Below are 27,542 nucleotides of genomic sequence, written 5' to 3'. Positions count from 1 at the left end.
GCATGGACACACTTTCTAGTGAGTGGCAGAACAACACATAACAAAACAACTGCCAACATTTTATACCTTAAAAGTGCCGTTTAAAAATACCCTCAAAACACCGAATGTGGACTCCTCCTAACGTGTTTTACAGTTATTCAAAAAGAAAAGGCAAGCAAAGTTTGACCTGGCGACTTGCTTTAGGCCTTGATATGCCAGGCCAAGCTCTCCATCTTCATTGAGGAAGCGCCAGTCTTCGGCCTGGCTGCGAGGGTATGACAGGAAAAAGGAAACAGGAGCAGGGAAAAGAAGGAGAAAGGAGCAAAAAAAAGTGTCATTCAGAAAGAGAAAAGTCAAAGTCACCACAGAAAGCAAGAAGAAACACCGACATTTCAGATGTTTGCGAGGGAAAATAAGGTAGAAGTCCCAGAAATTAAGGTCAACATTACTAGAATCGGCTGGTCTCACTCTAACAGCAAGAGTAAAGTGTATAGAACTCTGAGGATTGTGTGAATGTGTCCTGTACCCACATTCCACTCTGTTCGTGTGAAAGCGAGAAGGCACGGCAGCACACGAGATGCTGGGAATCCAGAGCAACACACACAAAATGCTGGAGGAACTCAGCAGGCCGGGCAGCACCTATGGAGGAGAATGAACAGTCGGTGTTTTGGACTGAGACCCTTCATCAGGACTGGAAGGGAAGGAGGAAGATGCCAGGATAAGAAGGTGGGGAGAGGGAAAGGAGGACAAGCTGGAAGGTGATAGGTGAGACCAGGTGAGGGGGAAGGAGGACAAGCTGGAAGGTGATAGGTGAGACCAGGTGAGGGGGAAGGAGGACAAGCTGGAAGGTGATAGGTGAAGCCAGGTGAGAGGGAAGAGGACAAGCTGGAAGGTGATAGGTGAAGCCAGGTGAGGGGGAAGGAGGACAAGCTGGAAGGTGATAGGTGAGGCCAGGTGAGAGGGAAGAGGACAAGCTGGAAGGTGATAGGTGAGGCCAGGTGAGAGGGAAGAGGACAAGCTGGAAGGTGATAGGTGAAGCCAGGTGAGAGGGAAGAGGACAAGCTGGAAGGTGATAGGTGAAGCCAGGTGAGGGGGAAGGAGGACAAGCTGGAAGGTGATAGGTGAAGCCAGGTGAGGGGGAAGGAGGACAAGCTGGAAGGTGATAGGTGAAGCCAGGTGAGGGGGAAGGAGGACAAGCTGGAAGGTGATAGGTGAGACCAGGTGAGGGGGAAGGAGGACAAGCTGGAAGGTGATAGGTGAGACCAGGTGTGGGGGAAGGAGGACAAGCTGGAAGGTGATAGGTGAGACCAGGTGAGAGGGAAGAGGACAAGCTGGAAGGTGATAGGTGAAGCCAGGTGAGGGGGAAGGAGGACAAGCTGGAAGGTGATAGGTGAGGCCAGGTGAGGGGGAAGAGGACAAGCTGGAAGGTGATAGGTGAAGCCAGGTGAGGGGGAAGGAGGACAAGCTGGAAGGTGATAGGTGAAGCCAGGTGAGGGGGAAGGAGGACAAGCTGGAAGGTGATAGGTGAGACCAGGTGAGAGGGAAGAGGACAAGCTGGAAGGTGATAGGTGAGGCCAGGTGAGAGGGAAGAGGACAAGCTGGAAGGTGATAGGTGAAGCCAGGTGAGGGGGAAGGAGGACAAGCTGGAAGGTGATAGGTGAAGCCAGGTGAGAGGGAAGAGGACAAGCTGGAAGGTGATAGGTGAAGCCAGGTGAGGGGGAAGGAGGACAAGCTGGAAGGTGATAGGTGAAGCCAGGTGAGGGGGAAGGAGGACAAGCTGGAAGGTGATAGGTGAAGCCAGGTGAGGGGGAAGGAGGACAAGCTGGAAGGTGATAGGTGAGGCCAGGTGAGGGGGAAGGAGGACAAGCTGGAAGGTGATAGGTGAGGCCAGGTGAGGGGGAAGGAGGACAAGCTGGAAGGTGATAGGTGAGGCCACGTGAGGGGGAAGGAGGACAAGCTGGAAGGTGATAGGTGAAGCCAGGTGAGAGGGAAGAGGACAAGCTGGAAGGTGATAGGTGAAGCCAGGTGAGGGGGAAGGAGGACAAGCTGGAAGGTGATAGGTGAGGCCAGGTGAGGGGGAAGGAGGACAAGCTGGAAGGTGATAGGTGAGGCCAGGTGAGGGGGAAGAGGACAAGCTGGAAGGTGATAGGTGAGGCCAGGTGAGGGGGAAGGAGGACAAGCTGGAAGGTGATAGGTGAGGCCACATGAGGGGGAAGGAGGACAAGCTGGAAGGTGATAGGTGAAGCCAGGTGAGAGGGAAGAGGACAAGCTGGAAGGTGATAGGTGAAGCCAGGTGAGGGGGAAGGAGGACAAGCTGGAAGGTGATAGGTGAAGCCAGGTGAGGGGGAAGGAGGACAAGCTGGAAGGTGATAGGTGAGGCCAGGTGAGGGGGAAGAGGACAAGCTGGAAGGTGATAGGTGAGGCCAGGTGAGGGGGAAGGAGGACAAGCTGGAAGGTGATAGGTGAGACCAGGTGAGGGGGAAGGAGGACAAGCTGGAAGGTGATAGGTGAGGCCAGGTGAGGGGGAAGGAGGACAAGCTGGAAGGTGATAGGTGAAGCCAGGTGAGGGGGAAGGAGGACAAGCTGGAAGGTGATAGGTGAAGCCAGGTGAGGGGGAAGGAGGACAAGCTGGAAGGTGATAGGTGAGGCCAGGTGAGGGGGAAGGAGGACAAGCTGGAAGGTGATAGGTGAGGCCAGGTGAGGGGGAAGAGGACAAGCTGGAAGGTGATAGGTGAGACCAGGTGAGGGGGAAGAGGACAAGCTGGAAGGTGATAGGTGAGGCCAGGTGAGGGGGAAGGAGGACAAGCTGGAAGGTGATAGGTGAGACCAGGTGAGGGGGAAGAGGACAAGCTGGAAGGTGATAGGTGAGGCCAGGTGAGGGGGAAGGAGGACAAGCTGGAAGGTGATAGGTGAGACCAGGTGTGGGGGAAGGAGGACAAGCTGGAAGGTGATAGGTGAGGCCAGGTGAGGGGGAAGGAGGACAAGCTGGAAGGTGATAGGTGAGGGGGAAGGAGGGTTGTATTGGGGAGGGGAGTGAAGTGAGAAGATGGGTGGTAATTGGTGGGAAATGTAAAGGGCTGGAGAAGAAAGTTCAAAGTAAATTTTATCATCAGAGTACATACACGTCACCACATACAACCCTGAGATTCTTTTGCTGTGGGCTACTTAGCAAATCTATAAATCTGTAAATGTAAACTGTAAACATTGGGAACTGTAAACAAACTGTGCAATGCAGATATTAAAAGAAGGAATAAATAACGAGCATGAAAGAGCAAGATAAGATGGTCCTTAAATGAGTGTAGCTATCCCCTTTTGTTCAAGAGCCTAAATCTGACATCTGAGGAATCCGATTAGGAGAGGAGAGTGGACCGTGGGAGGAAGGGATGAAGGAAGGACACCAGAGGGAGGTGATAGGCAGGTGAGGAGAAGAGAAGGGGTAAGATGGGAGCCAGAATGGAGCATAGGTCAGGGCTGGGGGTGGAATTACTGGAGGTTAAAGAGGTCAGTGTTTCTGCTTTCAGTGGGGAGGCTAACCCAATGGAATACGAGACCATAAGACATAGAAACTGAATCAAGCCGATAGGCCCATCGAGTCTGCTCTGTCACTCTGCCACAGCCGATCCAGTATCCCTCTCAACCGCACTTTCCCGCCCTCCCCCCCCCCCCCCCGTAACCTTTGATGCCCTGACTACTCAAGAACTTATCATCCTCTGCTTTAAATATACCCAATGACGTGGCCTTCACAGCCCACTGTGGCAAGGAGTTCTGTAGCTTCACTACCCCCAGGCTAAGGAAATCCTTCCTCATGAGACATTCCTTCTCCAGCCTGAGTTTGGCCTTAATGCAGCAGTAGGGGAGGCCGTGGACCGACATGTCGGAATGGGAATGGCAAGAGGAATTTCACACAGATAGATGGAGGTGAGTTTATGGAAGGAGCTGCCAGAGGAAGTGGTACAGTGCTATCATTTGAAGAGTACATGGATAGGTACCTGGAGGCTCAAGGCTTATGGGCTGAATGCAGGAAACTGGGCCTAGTTGAATAGGCAATGTGGTCGGCATGGATTTGATAGGCCGAAGGGCCTGTATCTGTGCTATATTCCTCTATCATTTTATCAAAATATTCTTATCATCCCATCCCTGAATAACGATAGTATATATATTAAGAAAGTCTGATCTGGTTCCTGCAGTTAGCTAATTTCTCCTGAGGTAAAAACAGAAAATCGGTAGTTGCCACAGATTTGTTGACAGAAGCAAAATGAGATCAGTATTTATTTATAACCCTGGTTGGTATCTACCGATTTGGGTTAGAGCAAATGCCTGAATCAGGTAACTTGTGTGATGACATATCTTGCAAAATAAAATATGACCCTGTTCTGAGATCTGAAATTCAATTCAGTTAAGGACAAACACTAGCAAACATCTTTTACTCCATCAGTGACACATGAGGAATTCTGCAGATGCTGGAAATCCAGAGCAACACACACAAAATGCTGGAGGAACGTAGCAGGTCAGGCAGTATCTAAACAGACAACGTTTTGAATCAAGGACTCAATGAAGGGTTTGATGGGTCCTGATGAAGGGTCTCGACACGAAACATCAACTGTTTATTCCTCTCCATAGATGCTGCCTGTTCTTCTGAGTTCCTCTAGCATTTTGTGTGTTTCATTCCATCAGCCTGAACTTTACTTACTTCTGAACTGTGCAGACTGGGCCAGTTCTGCACGCTCTCTTTAAATAGATAAATGAAACCAACGTACCTATTAGTCTCACGTATGCCATTGTAGGCCTCAATTGCATCCTCTTTGTCTGTGTTTTCATCACTTCTTTTCCATTCATATTCATTGGTCACATTATCCTACAACAGGAATTGAAAATTACTTATCTGACATGTCCAAACGTAACTTTTAATTCAGCCAAAATGTGAGTAGTATGTGGAACAACAGGGAAATAAACACTCCCATCAGGAAGGAGGCTATGTAACATCCACACCAGGACCACCAGACTCAAAAACCGTTACATTCCCCAAGCAGTAAGGCTGATCAACATCTCTACCACTACTTTATTATTTCCCATTAGTCACTTTATATACAGTCTAGTATTACTTATGGACATACTATGGGAATGAAAGGGTTACTGTATGAGAAACATCTGGCAGCTCTTGGGCTGTATTCCCTGGAGTTCAGGAGAAAGAGGTGGGATTTCATAGAAACATTCCAAATGTTAAAAGGCCTGAACAGATTAGATATGATAAAGGTATTTCCCATGGTAGGGGAGTCGAGGACAAGAGGGCACGATTTCAGGTTTGAAGGATCTCCATTTAGAACAGAGATACGGAGAAATGACTTTAGTCAGAGGATGGTAAATCTTTTGAATCTGTTGCCATGATTGGCTGTGGATACCACGTCATTGGGTACACTTAAGGCAGAGATAGATAGGTTCTTGATTAGCCGGGTCATCAAAGGGTATGGGGAGAAGGCAGGGGAGTGGGGATAACTGGAAGAATTGGATCAGCCCATGATTAAATGGAGAGGCAGACTCCATGGACCAAATGGCCTACTTCTGTTCCTCTATCTTGAGGTCCTATGTATAAAAGCTATCTGATGTATTTATATTTATTGTGTTTTTATTATTACTGTGTTCTTTATCTTATTGTAGTTTGTTTTTGTGCTGCAGCAGGTTAAGAACAACAATTATTTGTTCCCCTTTACTCTTATGCACTGGAAATGACATTAAACAATGTTGAATTATAGTTTTTGCAACAAACATCATATCTTAATGATGCATTCATAACTTGTGAAGACCGGATTTTAAGGTTATGATAAGAGAGACAGATCAAGTGGACATTTGGAGACCTTTTCCCAGGGCACAAATGGCTAATACCAGGGGGCACATTTTCAGGTGATCGGAGGAATGTATTGAGGGGATTGAATATCAGAGGTGTAGATGCAGCACCCTGGTTCATATTTTTACTGTTATTCTGTAGGTATTTCATTTAGCAGCTCTCTAAGGGCAGTCTGTTCTGCTTTTGGCCTGTTTGGGTTATTGTCGAAGATGGGGAATGATGAGGAATGTGCACCATCCAATTAGGATGGTGGAACTGAGGGGAGATTTTTCTTGGTGAGGGGCACTCGGGCCTTTTGTTCAGTGGGAGATGAAGAGAGAACTGGTCGTTGGATTTGACCCGGTGTGGGACCATGATTCAACGGAGCCAGGAGCCAAGATCAACTGGGGAATTTTAGGAAGAGATGAGCTCCAACTTGTCCACATTTGACTGTTTAATTCAAATGGGCCCTTTTCTTTTGTTTTTCTTTACTAACCCTTTACTTAAGGTTCATAAATATAATTCCTTTAATGTGTATGTATATACATATATATTTTTTGTTATTTTCTTTTACACAGAGTGCATAGAACTTCCTGCCAGGGGGTGGGAATGGGAGAGTGGTGATAGTCACATGGATAATAGGAAAATTGAGGGCTATGTAGGAGGGAAGGTTTTGATTCATCTTAGAGTGGGGTACATGGTCAGCTCAATATCCTGTGGTCCATGAAATGAACAGAAATCCCCAAGAGACTCATGAAGCTGAAAAATGAGTTGTCTCATTGCCTTGGTAAAGCAGGGGATGGTTAGCATAAAGCTTCACAGCACCAGCAACTGGAAGAGCAGGGTTCAATTCCTGCCGCTGTCTATAAGGATCCTATATGTCCTCCCCGTGACAGAACGAGCACAAGTACCCTTCCTACCAAACCTCAAGACATTAATCTCACCCCTGAGCTTGCTAAGTTTTATATTCTATGTTTTCAGAAATAATAGGAGAAATTCATTAAAGTTACTCTCAAGGTTCTTGGTTTCTAAATGTCACTAATTTGAAATGTATTTAATTTTATTTAAAGATGCAGCATGGTTATAAGCCCTTTTGGCCCAATGAGCCCATGCTACCCAATTACACCCATGTGACCAATTAACCTACTGACCCATACCTCTTCGGACTGTGGAAGGAAACCGGAGCACCCGGAGAAAACCCGGAAAGCCCAGGGATCACGGAAAGAACATAGAAATTCCTTGCAGACTGTGTCGGGAATTGAACCCCATCACTGATCACTGGAAAGCTACGTTGCTGTACCTTCCCTAATAATAAACTAACTCCAGTCCTAATCCCAAGCACTCCTTCCAGCCACTGACCTGCAGAGAAAATTCTGCATTTTCTGGGCAGAAGAACAGGTCAGTAGTGACTAGATGGGTCAAAGGGCCTGTTTCCCCCCCCCTCCACTCCCAAAAGCAATCGTGTCAGACTCCACTTCTCCAATGTTGAATTCCAGTCAATATGGGCGGCACAGTCGCGCAGCGCTTCACAGAAGCTGTAAGATCAAAGTTCCATTCCTGTCGCCGTTTTTAAGGAGTTTGCACATTTTCCCCGTCGCCGCGAGCTTCCTCTGGGTGCATCGGTTTCCTCCCACAGTCCAAAGATGCATGGGTAAGGGTTCGTAGGTTGTGGGCGTGTTATATTGGTATTGGTGGCTTGCGGGCTGCCCCCAGCACATCTTGGACTGTGTTGGCTGTTGATGCATTTCACTGTGCTTATTTACTAAGAGACACAGTGCGGAACAGGCCCTTTTGATCCACACTGCCCAGAAACCCAACAATTTAAGCCTAGTTAATGGGAGAATTTACAGTGGCCAACTAACCTACCAAACCAGTACGTTTAGGGACTGTGGGAGAAAACTGGAGAACCCAGAGGAAACACATATGCTCATGGGTAGAACGTACAAATTGCTTACAGAGCGTGCCGGAAACAAACTCTGTCGCTCCAAACTGTCATAGCGTCATGCTATCCGCTATGTTACTGTGGCACCCCGTGATTTATAAAGCTAATCTCGATCTAATCCAGCTCTGCCCACCCCTCCCACCGCCACCTTCAGTACACAACATTACCGTAGTTTTTGCCTCCTCCTTCTGCTGAGCTGCTTTGACTATCTGAGTTCTCAGCATGAGGACCTCCTCCTTCCGCACCTCCAGCTCCTCGCTGGCTGCTTTCAGCTGATGTAGAAGCACACTGTAGGCATTTTCGGATTCATCATTTGAGTCCTCCGCCGCCGATTTCTCTGCCACGGCTTTCCTTAGATCATTGAGTTCGTTCTTCAGCTTCTTGTTTTCAGATTCGAGCTCATGTCGCTGTGAAGTGATTGGAAAATACCTTTGCTTAATTATTTCAATTACCGTTTACCATTTCATTAATGATTTTCAAGTAAATTACATTTCAAAATACAGTGATACACTTAATGGCCATTTATTTAGTACAGTTGCTCATTAATGCAAATATCTAATCAACCAATCATGCGGCAGCAACTCAATGCATAAAAGCATGCTGACATGGTCAAGAGGTTCAGTTATTGTTCAGACCAAACATCAGAAAGGGGAAGAAATGTGATCTAAGTGAGTCTGACTGTGGAGTGATTGTTGGTGCCAGACGGGGTGGTTTGATTTACTCAGAAACTGCTGATCTCTGGGATTTTCATGTACAACAGTCTCGAGAGGTTACCGAGAATGGTGTGAAAAACAAAAAAAACATCCTGTGTGGCAGATCTGTGGGCAAAAATGCCTGTTAATGAGAGAGGTCAGAGGAGAATAACCATACTAGTTCAAGCTGACAGATCGGCGACATTAACTCTAATAACCACACATACAGAAGAGCATCTCTGAATGTACAACCCGTCGAACTTTGAAGTGGCTGGGCTACAGCAGCAGAAGACCATGAACGTGCACTCAGTGGCCACTTTATTAGGTACAGGACGAACACTGAGTGTATATTTCCAAAGCAAATGTTGCAGATGCTTAAAATCTGTAATCTATATATTTGCCAATGACACAATTATTGCTGGCAGAATTTCAGACAGTGATGAGGAGGCGTACATGAGCAAGATAGATCAGCTGGTTGAGTCTCACCAACAACCTTCTGCTCATCATCAGTGAGACCAAAGAATTGATTGTGGACTTCAGGAAGGGTACGTCGAGGGAATACAACCCAGTCCTCATCAAGTGATCAGCAGCAGAAAGGGTGAGCACTTTCAAGTTCCTGGGTATCAACATCTCTGAATATCTATCCTGGGCCCAACATATTGATACAATTATGAAGAAGACATGACGGTGGCTATATTTCATAAGGAATTTAAGGAGATTTGGTATATCATCAAAGACTAGAATATTTCTACAGATGTACCGTGGAAAGCATTCTGACATTCCTTTTTCGGTCTGGACTGAACAGCTAACATTGCTGTTGTCTCTGAAAGTCAATGTCATTCTCTCTAAATCGATATTAAATTGGATACACACAGTGAAACATCTATCCATTGTCCTTCATTCTTACAGCTTTCAGACTGACTACTGAATTTTCACACTATCTCCATTGCTTCCATCGACTTTAAGAAAACTTTCGATAAGGTAACACATAGAAGATAACTGAAGTCTAAAACACAAGAGGTTCAACAGATGCTGGAAATCCAAAGCAATACACACAAAATACAGGTGGAACTCAGCAGGTCAGGGAACGTTGCTCTGTTTTAAGATCCTGTTGGGCATTGGTAATACGGAATGCTACAAGTCTGTTTCACTGGTTTATTGGCAAACAGCAGGAGAGCTGCGAGGCCTCTGTTGCAGCGAGCACTAGGCCTTGAGCCAGGGTGTCGCCTGCTTGCAGCCATCCAGGAGAGGGTTGTTGGACCTGGTGCTGGTGGTGGTGTGGTGCAATGCAGCCTCCATGCTGAGAGTGTTGGTGCTGCCCTCCTGTGTTCACTTGGCAGAAGACAAGCTGTATTGTGTTTTACTGCAGACTGCTACAACATTCATACTCTCAGGGACTTGGACTATTTTTTTGTGTGACTGTATGTTTACTGCTATCTTATATGTGCTATATGTGCCTTGTTCTGTGTATAACTGCGGTTACTGTGATTTGCATCTTTGCCCTGGAGTAACACCGTTTTGTTTGATTATTCATAGGTATTCATGTTCAGTTAAATGGCTAATCAACTTGAACTTGAACTTGATCTATGTAGGGGAAAAAACCATCGACATTTCAGACCGTGACCATTCATCAGGATTTATGTCTATGTCCACTGCATTTTCCCATCTATAAATTTATTCCTTTTGAAGGACTGAGATCATGTAATTTATTGTTTTGTGGTAGCGATAAATTGCAATACATAAAAATTACTATAAGTTAAAATAAGAAATACAGTATATTAAAAATAATTATGTAATGCAAAAAGCCATCACAGCTGCATCAGGTAGAAGGTACAGGTGCCTCAGGACTCTCAGCACCAGGTTCAAGGACAGTTACTACCCCTCAACCATCAGGAAGGAGGTACAGGTGCCTCAGGACTCTCAGCACCAGGTTCAAGGACAGTTACTACCCTCAACCATCAGGAAGGAGGTACAGGTGCCTCAGGACTCTCAGCACCAGGTTCAAGGACAGTTACTACCCCTCAACCATCAGGCTCTTGAACAAAACAAGATAACCACACTCATTTAAGGACTTTTTTATTTTGCTATTTCATTATCGTTATTTATTACTATATATTTATACCTGCACATACACAGTTTGTTTTCCATTGATCTGTTTATAGTTTCTGTTCTGTAGATTTGCTAAGTATGCCCGCAATAAAAGAATCTTGAGATTGTATGTGGTGACATGTATGTACTCTGACAATAAATTTTACCTTGACTTTGAAGAGAGCAAAATAGTGAGGTGGTGTTCATGGGTTCATTGTCCATTCAGAAATCTGATGGTGGAGGGGAAGAAGCTGTTCCTGAATCGTTGAGTGTGTGTCTTCAGGCTCCTGTACCTCCTCCCTGATGGCAGAGGGGAAGAAGCTGTTCCTGAATCGTTGAGTGTGTGTCTTCAGACTCCTGTACCTCCTCCCTGATGGCAGAGGGGAAGAAGCTGTTCCTGAATCGTTGAGTGTGTGTCTTCAGACTCCTGTACCTCCTCCCTGATGGCAGAGGGGAAGAAGCTGTTCCTGAATCGTTGAGTGTGTGTCTTCAGACTCCTGTACCTCCTCCCTAATGGCAGAGGGGAAGAAGCTGTTCCTGAATCGTTGAGTGTGTGTCTTCAGACACCTGTACCTCCTCCCTGATGGCAGAGGGGAAGAAGCTGTTCCTGAATCATTGAGTGTGTGTCTTCAGACTCCTGTACCTCCTCCCTGATGGCAGAGGGGAAGAAGCTGTTCCTGAATCGTTGAGTGTATGCCTTCAGACTCCTGTACCTCCTCCCTGATGGCAGAGGGGAAGAAGCTGTTCCTGAATCATTGAGTGTGGGTCTTCAGGCTTCTGTACCTCCTCCCTGATGGCAGAGGGGAAGAAGCTGTTCCTGAATCGTTGAGTGTGGGTCTTCAGGCTCCTGTACCTCCTCCTTGATGGCAGAGGGGAAGAAGCTGTTCCTGAATCGTTGAGTGTGGGTCTTCAGGCTTCTGTACCTCCTGTCTGATGGTAACAATGAGAAGAAGACACACTCTCTTCTCATTAAACAATGATATGGTGAATATTTTTGTAGAGGCACTCCCCCAGGGGAGATCACTGACCTTTACCAGAATTTTATTGAATTTTCAAGAGAAAATTTTTTAAATTGATTTTCTGTACATGAGCATGCTAGAGAAAAACCTGCTGAACTTAGCTCTATATGGAATGTGCTTTTCCTTCATCTCAGCAGGAATCATACACTGAGCCATTTCTACAGAGACATCTCGCCTGCCAGGCAGATCCTCAACTCGTAACACAGTCCTAGAATCTAAAAGTGCTGTTAACTGAATACATTAAGCAATCTTCACTCTATGACATTCACTGTAACGTACCAGAGGGTGAAGGGTGAGATATTTCTGAGGGTTGAGGTTCTTCACTCAGAGGGTGGTGAGAGGGTGGAATGAGCTGCCAGTGGGAGTGGTGCTGACCAGAATCATTCACCGATCCCTTCTCCTCAGATGCTGCTGACCAAGCTGTTGGGCTTTTCAGCATCTGCAATTTCATTTTTAAACATTCGACCTCTGTGCAATGGGCCCTTTCACATCCCTCCCAGCAGGCTCAAGGACAGCTTCTAACTCACTGTTAAAAGAACATTGCTCAACCTTTCCTCATAAGGCATACTCTCTAATCCAGGGCAGCATTCTGGTGAATCTCCTCTGCACCCTCTCTGATCCAGGCAGCATCCTGGTAAATTTCCTCTGCACCCTCTCTAATCCAGGCAGCATCCTGATAGATCTCCTCTGCACCCTCTCTAATCCAGGGAGCATCCTGGTAAATCTCCTCTGCACCCTCTCTAATCCAGGCAGCATCCTGGTAAATCTCCTCTGCACCCTCTCTAATCCAGGGAACATCCTGGTAAATCTCCTCTGCACCCTCTCTAATCCAGACAGCATCCTGTTCAATCTCCTCTGCACCCTCTCTAATCCAGACAGCATCCTGGTAAATCTCCTCTGCACCCTCTCTAATCCAGGCAGCATCCTGGTGAATCTCCTCTGCACCCTCTGTAATCCAGGCGGCATCCTGGTAAATCTCCTCTGCACCCTCTCTAATCCTGGCAGCATCCTGGTCAATCTCCTCTGCACCCTCTCTAATCCAGACAGCATCCTGGTAATTCTCCTCTGCACACTCTCTAATCCAGGCAGCATCCTGGTGAATCTCCTCTGCACCCTCTCTAATCCAGGCAGCATCCTGGTGAATCTCCTCTGCACCCTCTCTAATCCAGGCGGCATCCTGGTAAGTCTCCTCTGCACCCTCTCTAATCCAGGCAGCATCCTGGTGAATCTCCTCTGCACCCTCTCTAATCCAGGCGGCATCCTGGTAAGTCTCCTCTGCACCCTCTCGAATCCAGGCAGCGTCCTGGTGAATCTCCTCTGCACCCTCTGTAATCTAGACAGCATCCTGGTGAATCTCCTCTGCACCCTCTCTAATCCAGGCAGCATCCTGATAGATCTCCTCTGCACCATCTCTAATCCAGACAGCATCCTGGTGAATCTCCTCTGCACCCTCTCTAATCCAGGCAGCATCCTGGTGAATCTCCTCTGCACCCTCTCTAATCCAGGCAGCATCCTGGTGAATCTCCTCTGCACCCTCTCAAAAGCTTCCACATGCTTCCAATAATGTAGTTTTGATAGACTCTGGATGAAGATCTCTGTTGGGGCTTTTGCTGTTGCTTGCACGGTGGGTTGGGAGTGGGGGGGGAATCTGTGCTTTGCTGGCACAAGTTTGAGGGCATGGGGGTCGATGCTTTCACTGCTGCTTCTGTGACGGTTGGGGGAGAGTGAGTTTCAGGGCTACGATGTTCTATCATTCATTCTACGGGGTCTCTTGTTCATGGATGACTGTGAAGAGTATGAGTTTCCGGTTGTGTACTGTGTAATTCTCTGATATAAAAGAAACCTACATCTACAAAAAAAAGTAATGAGCTGACCAGACCGAACACAATACTTCAAGAGTGGTTTCTCTCTTCTCCCCTCTTCTATCAGACAGAAGGGACAGAAGCCAGAAAGCATATAGCACTAGGCTCAAAGATAGATCTAATCCAACTGTTATAAGACTATTATATAGTTCCCCAGTATAATAAATTGCTGTCCTCACAATCTACCTCGTTGTGATCTCGCCTCTCTAGATAACTTGCTCTGCACTCTCTCTGTAGCTGTTACACTTTATTCTGCATTCTCTTATTGTTTTACCTTGTTCTGCCTCAGTGCACTGTGTAATGATCTGATCTGTATAAACAGATTGCAAGACAAGCTTTTCATGCATCGCAGTACATGTGACAATAATAAACCAATTTCAACTCCTACCTTTAAGCTTTCATAGGCCATTTCTGCAGCTTGTTCATTGTCTGGGATGCTGTTGTACGCATTTGCCTTTGGGGAAGGAAAGCAAATTTATTGTCACAGAATGAAAAATAGTGTTCAAAACAGAAATAAGTAAACTGTCTTATTTCCCTCTAACACCGGATGAGTTCAGGGTAGAGCTCCACAGTTGAAGGGAATTTTATTTTGTTTTATTTAGAGTTACAGCATGGAACAGACCCTCCAGCACTTTGTGTCGTGCCACCCAGCAACTCACTGATTTAACCCCAGTCTAATCACAGGACAATTTACGATGACCAATTAACCTACTAACCGGAATGTCTATGGAATGTGGGAGGGAACTGGGGCACCTGAAGGAAACCCAAATGCCCGCGGATGGAATGTACAAATTTGTTTACAGAGGATGCCGGATTGAAATCTGAACTCTGATGCTTCGAGAAGTAATGGTGCCTATATATTCTACCAGGCAACCACTCAATCGTTTAATGAGGGGAAAAGATCTCTGTATCCAAACCAGCCAGCAAGATTGAATACAATTGGCTGCAGTCTTCAGTGATTACAATACCATCGTTTTGGTTTCCACTGCTTCCTTTTGCTCCAACTCTGCGCGTAATGACTTTCTCTCTTGTTCCAGCTCCCGCACTCGTTTCTGCAGTTTCAGGAACAGAGTCACGTCCATAGCAGCATTCTCCAGACCTGCTTCCTGTGAAGGACATGGGGCATGAAGTTCATCAAACACAGATACTTCCACCAAAATTCCCCAGTCTACACACAAAGACCTATGATTAAATGAACTGACATACAAGAAAATACACTGGATTCCAGATAATTGGATCATCGATTAATCAGGGCAGCCATTTATTTGGAACAAGTCTTAAAGGAAAATATCTAATCTAGAAAATAGCTGGGATTCCCTTTGTTTATTTGAGACACTGTACCGCTTAATTGGGACAGGAGACTTGTCAAACAGATTCGGACTAGTGTGTTTGTGTGGCCATGGGACACTACACCATGTTTAGAGCAAATATTTCTTAAACTTTGTCAGTTGCATGTGCTTGTGTTCAAAAAGCAGAAGTTTTTGTTACTGATAGTTGGTGAGAAAATAAGCAGTAAGACAATCCAGAACTGTTTTGCTCACTAAAGTTTCAAGCATTGAGGCTTTGAGATTTCAGAAACAGCAGAGAATGAAAATGAAATGATTACACTGCTTCAACAAGTTAGGAACCACGAAGAATTTGAAGGCATCAACAGTCATCTTGAATGTTACAATGAAAATAAAGATTTGGAGGATGCAAAGATCTCCAGGCTGCACACAACTATTCCTTGATTAAATTAACTGATTTATGAGAAGATACTTCACAGCTTTGCACTGAAACATTATTGGGCAATAATGTAATAATGTTGGTTTAATGTGTAGCTATCCTACATTTTTGTCCACAGCATCACAAGAGGCTCTGAATGGGTCCCATATATACCCACTGGCCACTTTATAAGATACATCTGTCCATCTGTTTGTTATTACAAATATCTAGTCAGCCACTCTATATATAAAAGCATGCAGACATGGTCAAGAGGTTCAGCTGCTGTGCAGCCCAGACATCAAACCCAAGGGAGCCCAAAATCCCTGTGGGCAGGTTGGCCAGAGTTGTTCAGGAGGGTTTAAATTAATTTAGCAGGGGATGGGAACCAGAGTGATTGTACTGAGGATGAGGTAGTTGGTTTTCAAACAGGCAATGTGTAGTGAGACTCCAAGCAAGGAAGAGCTAATGCGAGGGCAAAACTGCAGTCAACTGGATGAGTTGCAAGGTGAAGAGTGGTCAAAATTGAAAGGGGTGAATATAGGACTGAAGGCGTTATATTTGAATGCACGCAGTGTACGGAATAAGGTTGATGAACTTGTAGCACAGTTACAGATTGGCCTGTAAGATGTTGTAGGCATCACTGAATCATGGCTGAAAGATTATAGCTAGGAGCTTAATATCCAAAGTAATGCATTGTATCGAAAGGACAGGCAGGAAGGAAGGGAGAGGGGGTGGCATTACTCTGCTGGTAAAAAGTGAAATCATTAGAAAGTGGTGTCATAGGGTCAGAAGGTGTTGAATCATTGTGGACAGAGCTAAGGAAGTGCAAGGGTAAAGAGACCCTGATGGGAGTTGTATACAACCCCCCAAACAGTAGTAAGGACACAGTTTACAAAATACAAATGGAGATAGAAAATGCATGCCAAAAGGGCAATGTTACAATAGTCATGGGGGGTTTCAATATGCAAGTAGATTGGGAAAATCAGGTTGGTGTTGGATGCAAACAGGAAGGATTTCTAGAATGCCTATGAAATGGATTTTCAAAGCAGCTTGTGGTTGTGCCCACCAGGGGATCAGCTACTCTGGATTGGGCGTTGTACAATGAACCAGAATTGATCAGAGAGCTTAAGGTAAGAGAACCCTTAGGCGCCAGTGATCAGACTATGATCGAATTCACCCTGAAATTTGAGGAGAAGCTAAAGTCAGATACATCAGTATTACAGTGGAGTAAAGAGAATTACAGAGGCTTGAGAGAGGAGTTGGCCAGAATTGATTGGAAAAGAACACTGGCAGGGATGACAGCAGAGCAGCAATTGCTGGAATTTCAGGAAGCAATTCAGAAAGCAATTCAGGATATATACATCCCAAAGAGGAAGAAGTATTCTAAAGGCAAGATGACACAACTGCGGCTAACAAGAGAAATCAAAGACACTATAAAAGCCAAAGAGAGAGCATATAATAGATCAAAAATTAGCAGGAAATTAGAGGATTGGAAAGCTTTTAAAAACCAACAGAAGAAACCAAAAAATAGTCATTAAAAAGGTAAAGATAGAATATGAAACGAAGCTAGCCAATAACATTAAAGAGGATACCAGAAGCTTCTTAAGGTACACGAAGTGTAAAAGAGAGGTGGGAGTGGATATCGGACCACTGGAAAATAATGCTGGAGAGGTAGTAATGGGGGGGACAAGGAAATGGTGGATGAACTGAATAAGTATTTTAAATCAGTCTTCACTGTGGAAGACACTAACAGTATGGTGGAAGCTCCAGGTGTAAAGTGTGAGAAGTTACCATTACTAGGGAGAAGGGTCTCGGGAAACTGAAAGTTCTGAAGGTAGATAAGTCACCTGGACCAGATGGTCTACACCTCAGGGTTCTGAAAGAGGAGGCTGAAGAGATTGTGGAGGCATTAGTAACAATCTTTCAAGAATCAGTTGATTCTGGAATGGTTCTGGAAGACTGGAAAATTGCAAAAATCACTCCAATCTTCAGGAAGGGAGAGAGGCAGAAGAAAGGGAGTTAGTCTAACCTCAGTGGTTGGGAAGATATTGGAATTGATTGTTAAGGATGTGGTTTTGGGGTATTTGGAAGCACATGATAAAATAGGATGTAGTCAGCATGGTTTCCTCAAGGGAAGATCTTGCCTGATGAATCTGTTGGAATTCTTTGAAGAAATAACAAGCAGGATAGACTGGTTGAACTAGATGCCATTGTGTACTTGGATTTTCAGAAGGCCTTTGACAAGGTGCCACACATGAGTCTGCTTAACAAGCTGCAAGCTCATGTACAGGAATGATTCTAGCATGGATAGAGCAGTGGCTGATTGGCAGGAGACAAAGGTTAATTTGCAGGTTGAGTCTGTGGTCAGGAAGGTAAATGCAATGTGAGCTTTCATTTCAAGAGGACTAGAATATAAAAGCAAGGATGTAATGTTGAAACTTTATAAAGCACTGGTGAGGCTCACTTGGAATATTGTGAACAGTTTTGGGCTCCTTGTCTTAGAAAGGACATTCTGAAGCTTGAGAGGGTTCAAAGGAGGCTCACGAAAATTATTCCAGGATTGAGCGGCTTGTCATATTGAACAGCATTTGATGGCTCTGAGTTTGTTCATGCTAAAATTTGGAAGAATGAGGGGTGATCTAATTGAAACCCAATGAATGGTGAAAGACCTTGATAGAGTAGATGTGGAGAGGTTACTTTCTATGGTGGTAGAGTCTAAGACCTAAAGATGCTGTTCAGAATAGAGGGGCATCCTCTTAGAACAGAATTGAGGAGGACTTTAGCCAGAGAGTGGTGAACCTGTGGAATTCATTGCCACAGGCAGCTGTGGAGGCCAAGTCATTATGTACATTTATGGCAGAGGTTGATAGATTCTTAATTGGTGAGGTCATGAAGGGATACAGGGAAAAAGCAGGAGATTGGAACTGAGAGGGCAGAGCAGACTCGATGGGCCAAATGGCCTAATTCTGCTTCTAAATCTTATGGTCTTATAGGAAAACCAGAACAAACACACATGGTCACTGGAAGACTATACAACCCCCTTGCAAACAGCATCGGGAAATCGAACCCTATGCTCGCTGGAGTTCGGAAGAACAAGGAAGGATCTCATTGAAATCTATCAACTGTTGAAAGGACTAGATAGAGTGGACATGGAGAGGTTGTTTCCGATAGTGGGAGAGTCTAGGACCAGAAAGCACAGCCTCACAATAGAGGGACATCCATTTAGAACAGAGATGAGGAGGAATTTCTTTAGTGACAGGACAGTGAATCTGTGGAATTAATTGCCACAGAGGGCCAAGTCATTGTTTTTTGCTGAGCTCCTGTTCTTCGTTATCAGGTTAGACCAGTTGAACATGTGTTTATCTGGTAAACAGCTGTGGACAACAGTCATTGGGTATACTTAAAGCAGAGGTTGGTAGGTTCTCCATGAGTTAGGGTGTCAAAAGCTATGGGAAGAAGACAGGAAAATAGGGTTGAAATGAAAATTAAATCAGCCATGGTTGAACGACAGAAGAGATTTGATGGGCTGAATAGCCTATTTCTGCTCCTGGTTGTAAAGATCAAGCTGTAGTTAGAGATTTCTCACTGTATTAGTCAGTTGGAAGTCTTTGCGTTGCCAAGTTGTGAAATTGTAGAATCTGAAATCAGTCACCTCAACCAGCTGCATGGCGTCCTCAGTGTCCCCGATGTCCGACGTTGAGAAGGAGGGATAGTTGGAATCAGATTCCAGGCTGCTTTGATTGGAGGGGTTTCTCCGGTGGCCTGGCATTTGCTAAAATAATGTGAGAAAATAATTAAGGAATTAGTGGAACGGGACAGAACAAGGATCTGGGAATTAGTCCTTCATTTACATAATCAGTTATTCTCTCATTTGTATTCACGTTCTGTGCATCTTGAGTCATTACTTGATGAAGTGCATCAGTCGTTATTGGACGGCATGGTAGTATAGCATCTGGTGTAACACGTTATAATCAGGGTTCAATTCCCACAGCTGCCTGTAAGGAATCTGTACGTTCTCCCCACAACTGCACCGGGTTCCTCCCACATACTATGGATGTATGGGTTAGGGCTATTGTTGAGTTGTGGGCATGCTGTGGAAACATGGTGGAGAGGGTGCAGAAGAGATTCACGAGGATGCTGCCTGGATTAGAGGGCATGTGCTATAACGAGAGGTTGGAAAAACTTGGGTTGTTTTCTCTAGAATGGCAGAGGCTGAGGGGAGTTCTGATAGAGCTTTATAAAATTACGAGAGGCATAGTTAGTATCGTTTTCCCAGGGTTGAAATGTCTGATACCAGAGGTCACGTATTTAAAGTGAGGGGGTGTAATTTCAAAGCTGTTTTTTTTACACAGGGAGTAGTGGTAGATGCCTGGGGTGGTGGTAGAGGCAGATCCATTAGAGACTTTTAAGAGATGTTTCGATAGGAACATGAATGTGAGGAAAATAGAAGGGTGTGGACATTGTGTAGACAAAAGAGATTAGTTTATTTGGCCATTTCATTACTAGTTTAATTGGTTTGACACAACATTGGGCCAAAGGGCTTGTTTCTGTGCTGTATTGGTCGATGCTCGGTGTTCTTTGGTGACACTTGTGGGCTGTCCCCAGCACATCCTCGACTATGTAGGTTGTTGATGCAAATGATGGATCCTACTCAATGTTTCAATGTTGTGATGTACGTGTATACTGGGTTGGGGGCTCACTGCTGCCCTCCAGTGTTCACACAGTGGAAGACAAGCCAGATCAGGACAACAGCCCATGCACCATCAATCTACAGATCATATCACTCAGGGACGGCGGCTACATTTTGTTGCTGACTATGTTTTTCTGTTATTGTAACTATATGTGCTGTGTGTTGCTGGCTCTGTGTTTTGCACCTTGGCCCTGGAGGAACGCTGCTTTACTTGGATGTATTCATGATCATTGAACTTGAACTTTAGTGTGACAAAGGAAGATAATTTTTCATCTTTAGGCAATACACAAATGCCTTCAAGCAGAGTTGAGATGTCATGTTAAACACTGCAGCTGACAAAGGAATTGTGCTGAGCAGTAACAAAAATTAAAGTTTCACTTTCTTTGTCATGTGTACTTGGAAATATACGGTGAGATGTGCTGTTTTGTGTCAAATCAAATCAGTGAGGATGTGCTGGGTTGAATCTATTTGGTAGAAGACATGGACGGTCCCCAGCCCGGCTGCGAAAGGGGGTAGCAATCCCATCCCATAAAAACCCAGAAGCCCCAAAGATGGCCTCCCTGGGAGAGGAAGGATCTTCGATAATGGGCTACACCTGGGGATAATCTGGGGGACTGGCTCAGGTCAGAGGAATCAGGAGAGCTGCCGTCAAAAGCCTATGCCCCAGAAGGGGTGACGGGCTTAAGAAAGTTGTGTCCTGCAGTCCTGAAGACCAGGAAATCATGGAGAGGATAAAATGCTGGAGGAACTCAGCAGATCGAGCAGCATCAGTGAGCAATGACCTGACCTGATATATATTTATTTAGAGAAACAGTGAAGAATAGCCCTTCTGGACCACCGAGCTCCAGCACCTAGCAACCCATCGATCTAACACTAGTCTAGTTACAATGAGCAATTAACTTACTGACCGTTACACCTTTGGACTGTGGGAGGAAACCGGAGCACCTGGAGGAAAACCCACGCACTCAGGAAGAATATTTAAACTTTCTAAGAGTGGTGAACTCTGAATTCTGACGCCCCGAGCTATAATAGTGTTGCTGTAACTGCGGCACTACCTCCCCCCCACTCCAAAAAACACAGAATGCTGTGGGATCTCAGCAGGTCAGGCAGCATCGACGAAGGGTGCCTGATGCCCAAACCATTTGGTGATTATTCTTCTCCATAGATGATGTCTGACTTGCTGAATTCCTCCAGCATTTGATGCGTGTTGCCCTGGATTTCCGGCCTCTGGAGACTCTCATCAGTATAACGCAAAGGAGATTGCAAACAAACCTCTGTCAATTTTCCTCTGAACTTCCACCACGCTCTCCAGAACTGCTGTCCATCTTGATCCACATCTGTGGCTCTCCAAGATGGAACAGGGACAAAAGACGCCCCAATTCTGTGCACTTGTTAGTATTGAATTACAGTGTAAGATTGCTTTCTCTGTTTTGTTTTTGCGGTTTAACTTTTCCAATGCCAGCTTGTATTTTATATAAAATCACCAACATACAGTATGTGTACTTGTTCAGAAAATTTCCAGTACAGCTGAATCTGTATTTTTCTAGAAGCTTCTTTGCAGCAGGTGTCACAGCACTGAACCTGCTACTTCACAGTTTATTCTTAACACTGGAACATCTTGTTTTCAGATCACAGAACATTACAGCACAGTACAGCCTTTCGGCCCGCAATGCTGTGCCGACCTTTTAGAACATACACATAGAAACCTACACCCATTGCAGGCCCAGGACTTAGACAAATTGGAAGAATGGGCAAAAATGTGGCAGATGGAATACGGTGTTGGGAGATGTTTGATAATGCGTTTTGATAAAAGGAACAATAGTGCAGACTATCATCTAAATGGGGAGAAGTTTCAAACATCAGAGGTGCAGAGGGACTTGGGAGTCATCGTGCAGAAGGTTAATTTACAGGTTGAGTCTGTGGTAAAGAAGGCAAATGCAATGTTGGCATTTATTTCAAGGGGAGTAGACTGTAAAAGCAAGGAGATAATGCTGAGCCTTTATAAGACACTTGTCAGGCTGCACTTGGAGTATTGCCAACCGTTTTGGGCCCCATATCTCAGAAAGGATGTGTTGTCATTGGACAGAGTCCAGAGGAGGTTCACGAGGATGATTCAGGGAATTGAGAGGTTAACAAAGGAGGAGGATTTGGCAGCTTTTGAGCCTGAACTCACTGGAATTTAGAAGAATGTGGGGGGATCTTATTGAAACCTACCAAATGTTGAAAGGGCTAGATAGGGTAGATGTGGAGAGGATGTTTCCCTATTGTGGGGGTATCCAGCAGGGCATAGCCTCAGAATTGAGAGGTGACCCTTTAGAACAGAGATAAGGAGGATTTTTCTTAGCCAGAGAGTAGTGAATCTGTAGAATGCTCTGCCATGGACAGTGATGGAGGCCAAGCCTGTGTGTATATTTAAGGTGGAAGCTTATTGATTCCTGATCGGTCAGGGCATCAAAGGATATGGCAAGAAGGCAGGCGTACGGGGTTGAGTGGCGTACGGGGGTTGAGTGGATAAGGCGTACGGGGTTGAGTGGCGTACAGGGTTGAGTGGATAAGGCGTACGGGGTTGAGTGGGATCCGGCATCAGCCGTGATGGAATGCCGGAGCAGACTCACTGGACTGAATGCCTAATTCTGCTCCTATGCTTCATGGTCTTATGGTCTTAATGGCTGGGAGAGAAATTGAAACTATTTCTCTACTTCAATAAGTTAGGAGCTACAAAGAATTTGAAGGGATTGACAATTATTCTCAATGTTGCGATGAAAATGAAGATTTGAAGGACTTAGAGGATGCAGCCATTGATAGCATTGTAGGACGACAGTCCAGTTTCTTCACTAGGTGTCTGCACAGATTTTGTTCAATTACAGTCAGTCAAAAGAACATGGCAGCATGCATTGAATGAACTATTACAAACTATTACAGTTTTATACTACTGTAGTAGTCTTGATAGTGTTCAAATTTGTTCTAAATTTCATATAAATAAATAATTTATTACTCAGTTAATTAGTAATTTGCTCTTTTTTTATACCTTTTTAACTATTTCCATAAAACTTCAGCTAAATGGGGCAGCCACTTAATTGGGCCAAAATACACTGGTCTTGATGTGTCCCAATGAAACAGAATCCATTGTTAACCAGAAGTATTCAGATGTAAATGTAGGATTTTTAAACTACTTGTTTGTATTAGTCTGTAAAAGCTTATAGAAACACCTTAATGAGCGTCATCTCCTCTCGCAAATTGTCATAGCGCTGCTCCAGACGGGAATATTCCTTCAGGAGGTTTTGATAGCGAGATCGTTCTTCGTCTATCTCCTTCCTCGACTGCGCATTTTCCTTTTCTATCTTCTCTGAGAATTTTTCTGTGGACACAGTGCAATCCTGTTATAGGCAGTGGCTTGAAGCAGAAAAGAATGCGCGTAATCAGATCCCAGTTTTCCTGTGATTCACATTTTAAAGAAATGCTCCAATTGCACTTCATTAGGGAGAGGAAATGACCCCTGGGAATCTGTTTGGATCCATTCTGCCATTCCACTTGCAAAAGGCATAGGCAAAGGATGCACGATAGATGTGGTGCTACATAGCATAAAACAAGCTAGAATTCTGCAGTAGAAGGCACTAGTAACATAAACAAATTATTTTTACTATTACCCATAGAGATGAAGGATGCAGAAATGTTTTAAAGGGAAAATTCTACATCCATTAGGACACCATGGGCTAAGGATGAATATTCTGTGATTGCAGTATGCTAGTCACCTGCAAAGTGTGTGATCTCTACTCAGTGGCTGCTTTATCAGCTACAACTGTACACCTGCTCATTACTGCAAATATCTCGTTAGCCAATCATGTGGCAGCAAGTCAATGCATCACTCAGTGGCCACTTTTATTGGTTACCTCCTGTACTTAATAAAGTGGCCACAGAGTGTATGTTTGTGGTCTTCTGCTGCTGTAGCCCATCCACTTCAAGCTTCGCTGAGTTGTGTGTTCAGAGATGCTCTTCTGCACACTACTGTTGTGACGTGTGGTTATTTGAGTTACTGTCACCTTGAACCACTCCGGCTATTCTCCACACACTTCTCTGAATAACAATGCATTTTTACCCACAGAACTGCCACTCACTGGATGTCTCCTTTGCTTCTCGCTCTGTTCTCTGGAAACTCTTTCAGAGACTGTTGTGTGTGAAAATTCCGGGAGATTCTCAGCTTCTGAGATACTCAGACCTTACCATCTGACACCAATAATCATTCTATGGTCAAAATCACCCAGATCACATTTCTTCCCCATTCTGACGTTTGGTCTGAACAACAATTGAACCTCTTGACCATGTCTGCATTCAGTTGCTGCCATGTGATTGGCTGATTAGATATTTGCATTCATAAGACACAAGGGCAGAATTAGGCCATTTGTCCCTTTGAGTCTGCTCCGCCATTCAATCACGGCTGATCCTTTTTTACCCCTCCTCAGCCCCACTCCCCAGCTTTCTCCCCATAATCTTTGATGCCACGTCCAATCAAGAACCTATCAATCTCTGCCTTAAATATGCCCAATGACCTGGCCTCCACAGCTGTCTGTGGTAATAAATTCTGTAAATTTCTCCACATCTCTATTTTAAATAAACTCCCCTCCATCCTGTGGCTCTGCCCTCTTGTCCTAGACTCCCCCACCATGGGAAGCATCCTTTGCACATCTACTCAGTCCAGGCCTTTCAACATTCAAAAGGTTACAATGAGATTCCCCCCCTTCATCCTTCTGAATCCCAGAGAGTACAGACCTAGAGCTATCAAACGTTATTTGTATGATGACTCATTCCTGGAATCATCCTTGTGAACCTCCTCTGAACCCTCTCCAATCCAGCACATCTTTTCTAAGATGAGGAGACCAAAACTGTTCACGATACTCAAGGTGAGGCCTCACCAGTGCCTTATAAAGCCTCAGCATCACATCCCTGCTCTTGTATTCTAGACCTCTTGAAATGAATGCTAACATGGCATTTGCCTTCCTCACCACCGACTCTACCTGCAAATGAACCTTTAGGGTGTTCTGCAAAAGGACTCCCAAGTCCCTTTGCATCTCAGACCTTTGGATTTTCTCCTGTAACAGTGCAACCAGATCATCCACCTTACTTCCTATGCTCTGTGCGTTGAGATCTAACACTTTGCGTACTGTATTTGCTACCATTTTTGATTCTGCATCCCTAATGCACTGTTCCCCTCAGGCTGCAATTTTATCCTATCATCTACCTACTCTTCTTGACAGTCTGGCTGCACGCTATCCTTGCTTTTTTTGCTATCTGTCCTATTCTGAGTCTCTTCACTCCGGTTCCCAGCCCACTGCCAAATTAATTTAAACCCTCCCCAACAGTCCGAACAAACCTGCCCGCGAGAATATTAGTCCCCCTCGGGTTCAGGTGCAACCCGTCACTTTTGAACAGGTCATAACTCCCCCAGAAGAGATCTCAATGATTCAAGAACCTGAAGCCCTGTCCCCTGTACCAGCTTCTCAGCCACGCATTATTCTGCCAAATCATCCTGTTTCTACACTCATTGGCTACCTGGCAGGTCCTTCTTCTCAGCTTTCTACCTAGCTCTCTAACTTCCCCCTCCCTCTCCAAAATGGTGTACACATGCTCCCAGACATCCCTGACCCTGGCACCTGGGAGGCAACATACCATTCAGGTGTCCTGTTCACATACACAGAACCTTCTGTCTGTTCCCCTGGCTATTGGGCCCCTCTCACTACTACTCCCCTCTTCTCCCTCTTTCCCTTCTGCTAATAAAGTGGTGTGTGTGTGTGTGTGTGTGTGTGTGTGTGTGTGTGTGTGTGTGTGTGTGTGTGTGTGTGTGTGTGTGTGTGCGCGCGTGCATGCACGTTTCTGTCTTACCTGACATTGCATTTAATTAATAACGATTTTTCACTGTAGCTTGTTAACAAACAAAGAACATGAAGAATGTAAAGTCATATGATTTATTAAAACCCTCTGTTCAACTATACCAGAAACTCCAACCTGCCTATACTGTAATAGAATTCTAGGATATTATAGTTGAAATAATTAACCCTATCTTCCACTAAAGTTCAAAGTAAATTTATTATCAAAATAAATATATGTCACCATATACAATCCTGAGATTCATTTTCTTTGGGCATTCTCAATGAGTCCGTAACTGAATAATAACCATAACAGAATCAATGAAAGACTGTCCAACCTGGACCACCGATAAATAAGCAATATTGAGAGCATGAGATGAAGAGTCCTTCAAAGTGTGTCCATTGGGTGTGGAAACGTTTCAGTTTTGGGACAAGTGAAGTTGAGTGCAGGTACCCTTTGAAGCTTAGAGAGACATTAACCAGATTAAACATGTTGATGTGTATGTAAAATACGGCAGCAATAAAATGATCGTGTAAACACAAAGTGCACTGCAGATGCTGTGGTCAAATCAACACGTACAAACAAGCTGGATGAACTCAGCAGGTCGGGCAGCATCCGTTGAAAGGAGCAGTCAACGTTTCGGGTCGAGACCCTTCGTCAGGACCCCTGGTACCGCCGTTTTATTGACCATTGCTCCCTCCGCTGCTCGCGCCGGATTCTCCAAACCACGCTCACCGCCATGCAGAGATACCCACGGACCCTGTCTCTCTCTCTGCCATCACTGTGGGCCTCGCACTCCACCGTCTGCCATGGACCTCTCCTACACTTCATTCTCCGCCGGATTCACGCCTCCAACCGCCGTTTCTTCTCCTTCCTCGCGTCCAAGAAGGATCACAAGCTCGCCCGCCTGCAGCCCACGATGACCGCCTCCAGCCCGGACCCCGACCTCTCGGACTTCGACTTCTCAGGCCTCTGGCAGGCCGAAGACCCATCCACCATTGACTCTAACCCTGACTGGAATCACGGCCTCCCGGACATGGGCATCAGCCCCCGGCAGGCCATGGACTCACCCACTTCTGATTCGGACCTCAGTTCTGCCACAGACTCCGACACCCCCAGCTCTAGATCCAGCTCGGACCGAGATCCTGACCCTATCCAGACTGGGACCGTTATTACTGCCACTGGGTCCTACCGCTCGCCTTATTCCTCCACCACCCCCTATCCTTCCTGAACATCCCAACCCTCCCCTCCCTCCTGAGACCTCCCATTCTTTACCCTCCTCTGACCCCAGCCCCAACCCTTGCCATGTCTTCACCATCCCCTCTGACCTTCCCCTCTCCGAGGCAGAGCGTTCTGTGCTCAGCAAGGGCCTCACTTTTGTCCCCCTCCGTCCACACCTCAGTGAGTTCAGTGCCCGGCATGATGCTGAACTCTTCTTCCGTCGCTTACATCTCCGAGCCTACTACTTTAACAAGAATTCCCCTCCCCCATTGATGACCCCTTCTCCCGTCTTCAACCCTCCTCTTCCTCCTGGACTCCCGCATCGGGCCTTCTACCTGCACTCGATCTTTTCACCTCCGACTGTCACCGAGACATCAACTGTCTCAACTTCACCACTCCTCTCTCTTGTTCCAACCTCACTCCCTCTGAACGCACTGCCCTCCACTCTCTCCGCACTAAAAACAAAGTCCTGACGAAGGGTCTCAACCCGAGACGTTGACAGCTCCTTTCAACGGATGCTGCCCGACCTGCTGAGTTCATCCAGCTTGTTTGTACGTCTTGATAAAATGGATCATGTTAGTTTCATATCTTGACCAAGATTTCTTTGTTATGGCCCTTGGGTAATTATTTATAGATCCTTCGCTATTATCCAGTAATTCACT

The 27,542-nt window shown here is 45.4% G+C and overlaps 1 protein-coding gene across 3 annotated transcripts in view; it reads right to left on the bottom strand.

The window, feature by feature from the left end:
* Positions 1–27,542, bottom strand: part of myo5b (myosin VB) — a 299,416-nt gene that overhangs the window by 31,768 nt on the left and 240,106 nt on the right. For 2 of the 3 annotated variants that reach the window (XM_059989733.1, XM_059989734.1), the window contains 6 exons: positions 23,007–23,155; positions 18,760–18,879; positions 14,372–14,509; positions 13,792–13,857; positions 7,910–8,149; positions 4,737–4,834 (listed from right to left, as the gene is read on the bottom strand). In XM_059989733.1, coding sequence (XP_059845716.1) covers positions 4,737–4,834; positions 7,910–8,149; positions 13,792–13,857; positions 14,372–14,509; positions 18,760–18,879; positions 23,007–23,155 — 811 coding nt within the window. Of the gene's footprint in view, positions 1–166; positions 245–4,736; positions 4,835–7,909; positions 8,150–13,791; positions 13,858–14,371; positions 14,510–18,759; positions 18,880–23,006; positions 23,156–27,542 lie in introns of all 3 variants that reach the window. The other variant, XM_059989735.1, reaches the window with a different exon arrangement.

The sequence above is a fragment of the Hypanus sabinus genome, chromosome 14 (genome assembly GCF_030144855.1).
Source record: "Hypanus sabinus isolate sHypSab1 chromosome 14, sHypSab1.hap1, whole genome shotgun sequence".
NCBI classification, from domain to species: domain Eukaryota; kingdom Metazoa; phylum Chordata; class Chondrichthyes; order Myliobatiformes; family Dasyatidae; genus Hypanus; species Hypanus sabinus.
This window is presented reverse-complemented; position numbering and strand designations above follow the sequence as displayed.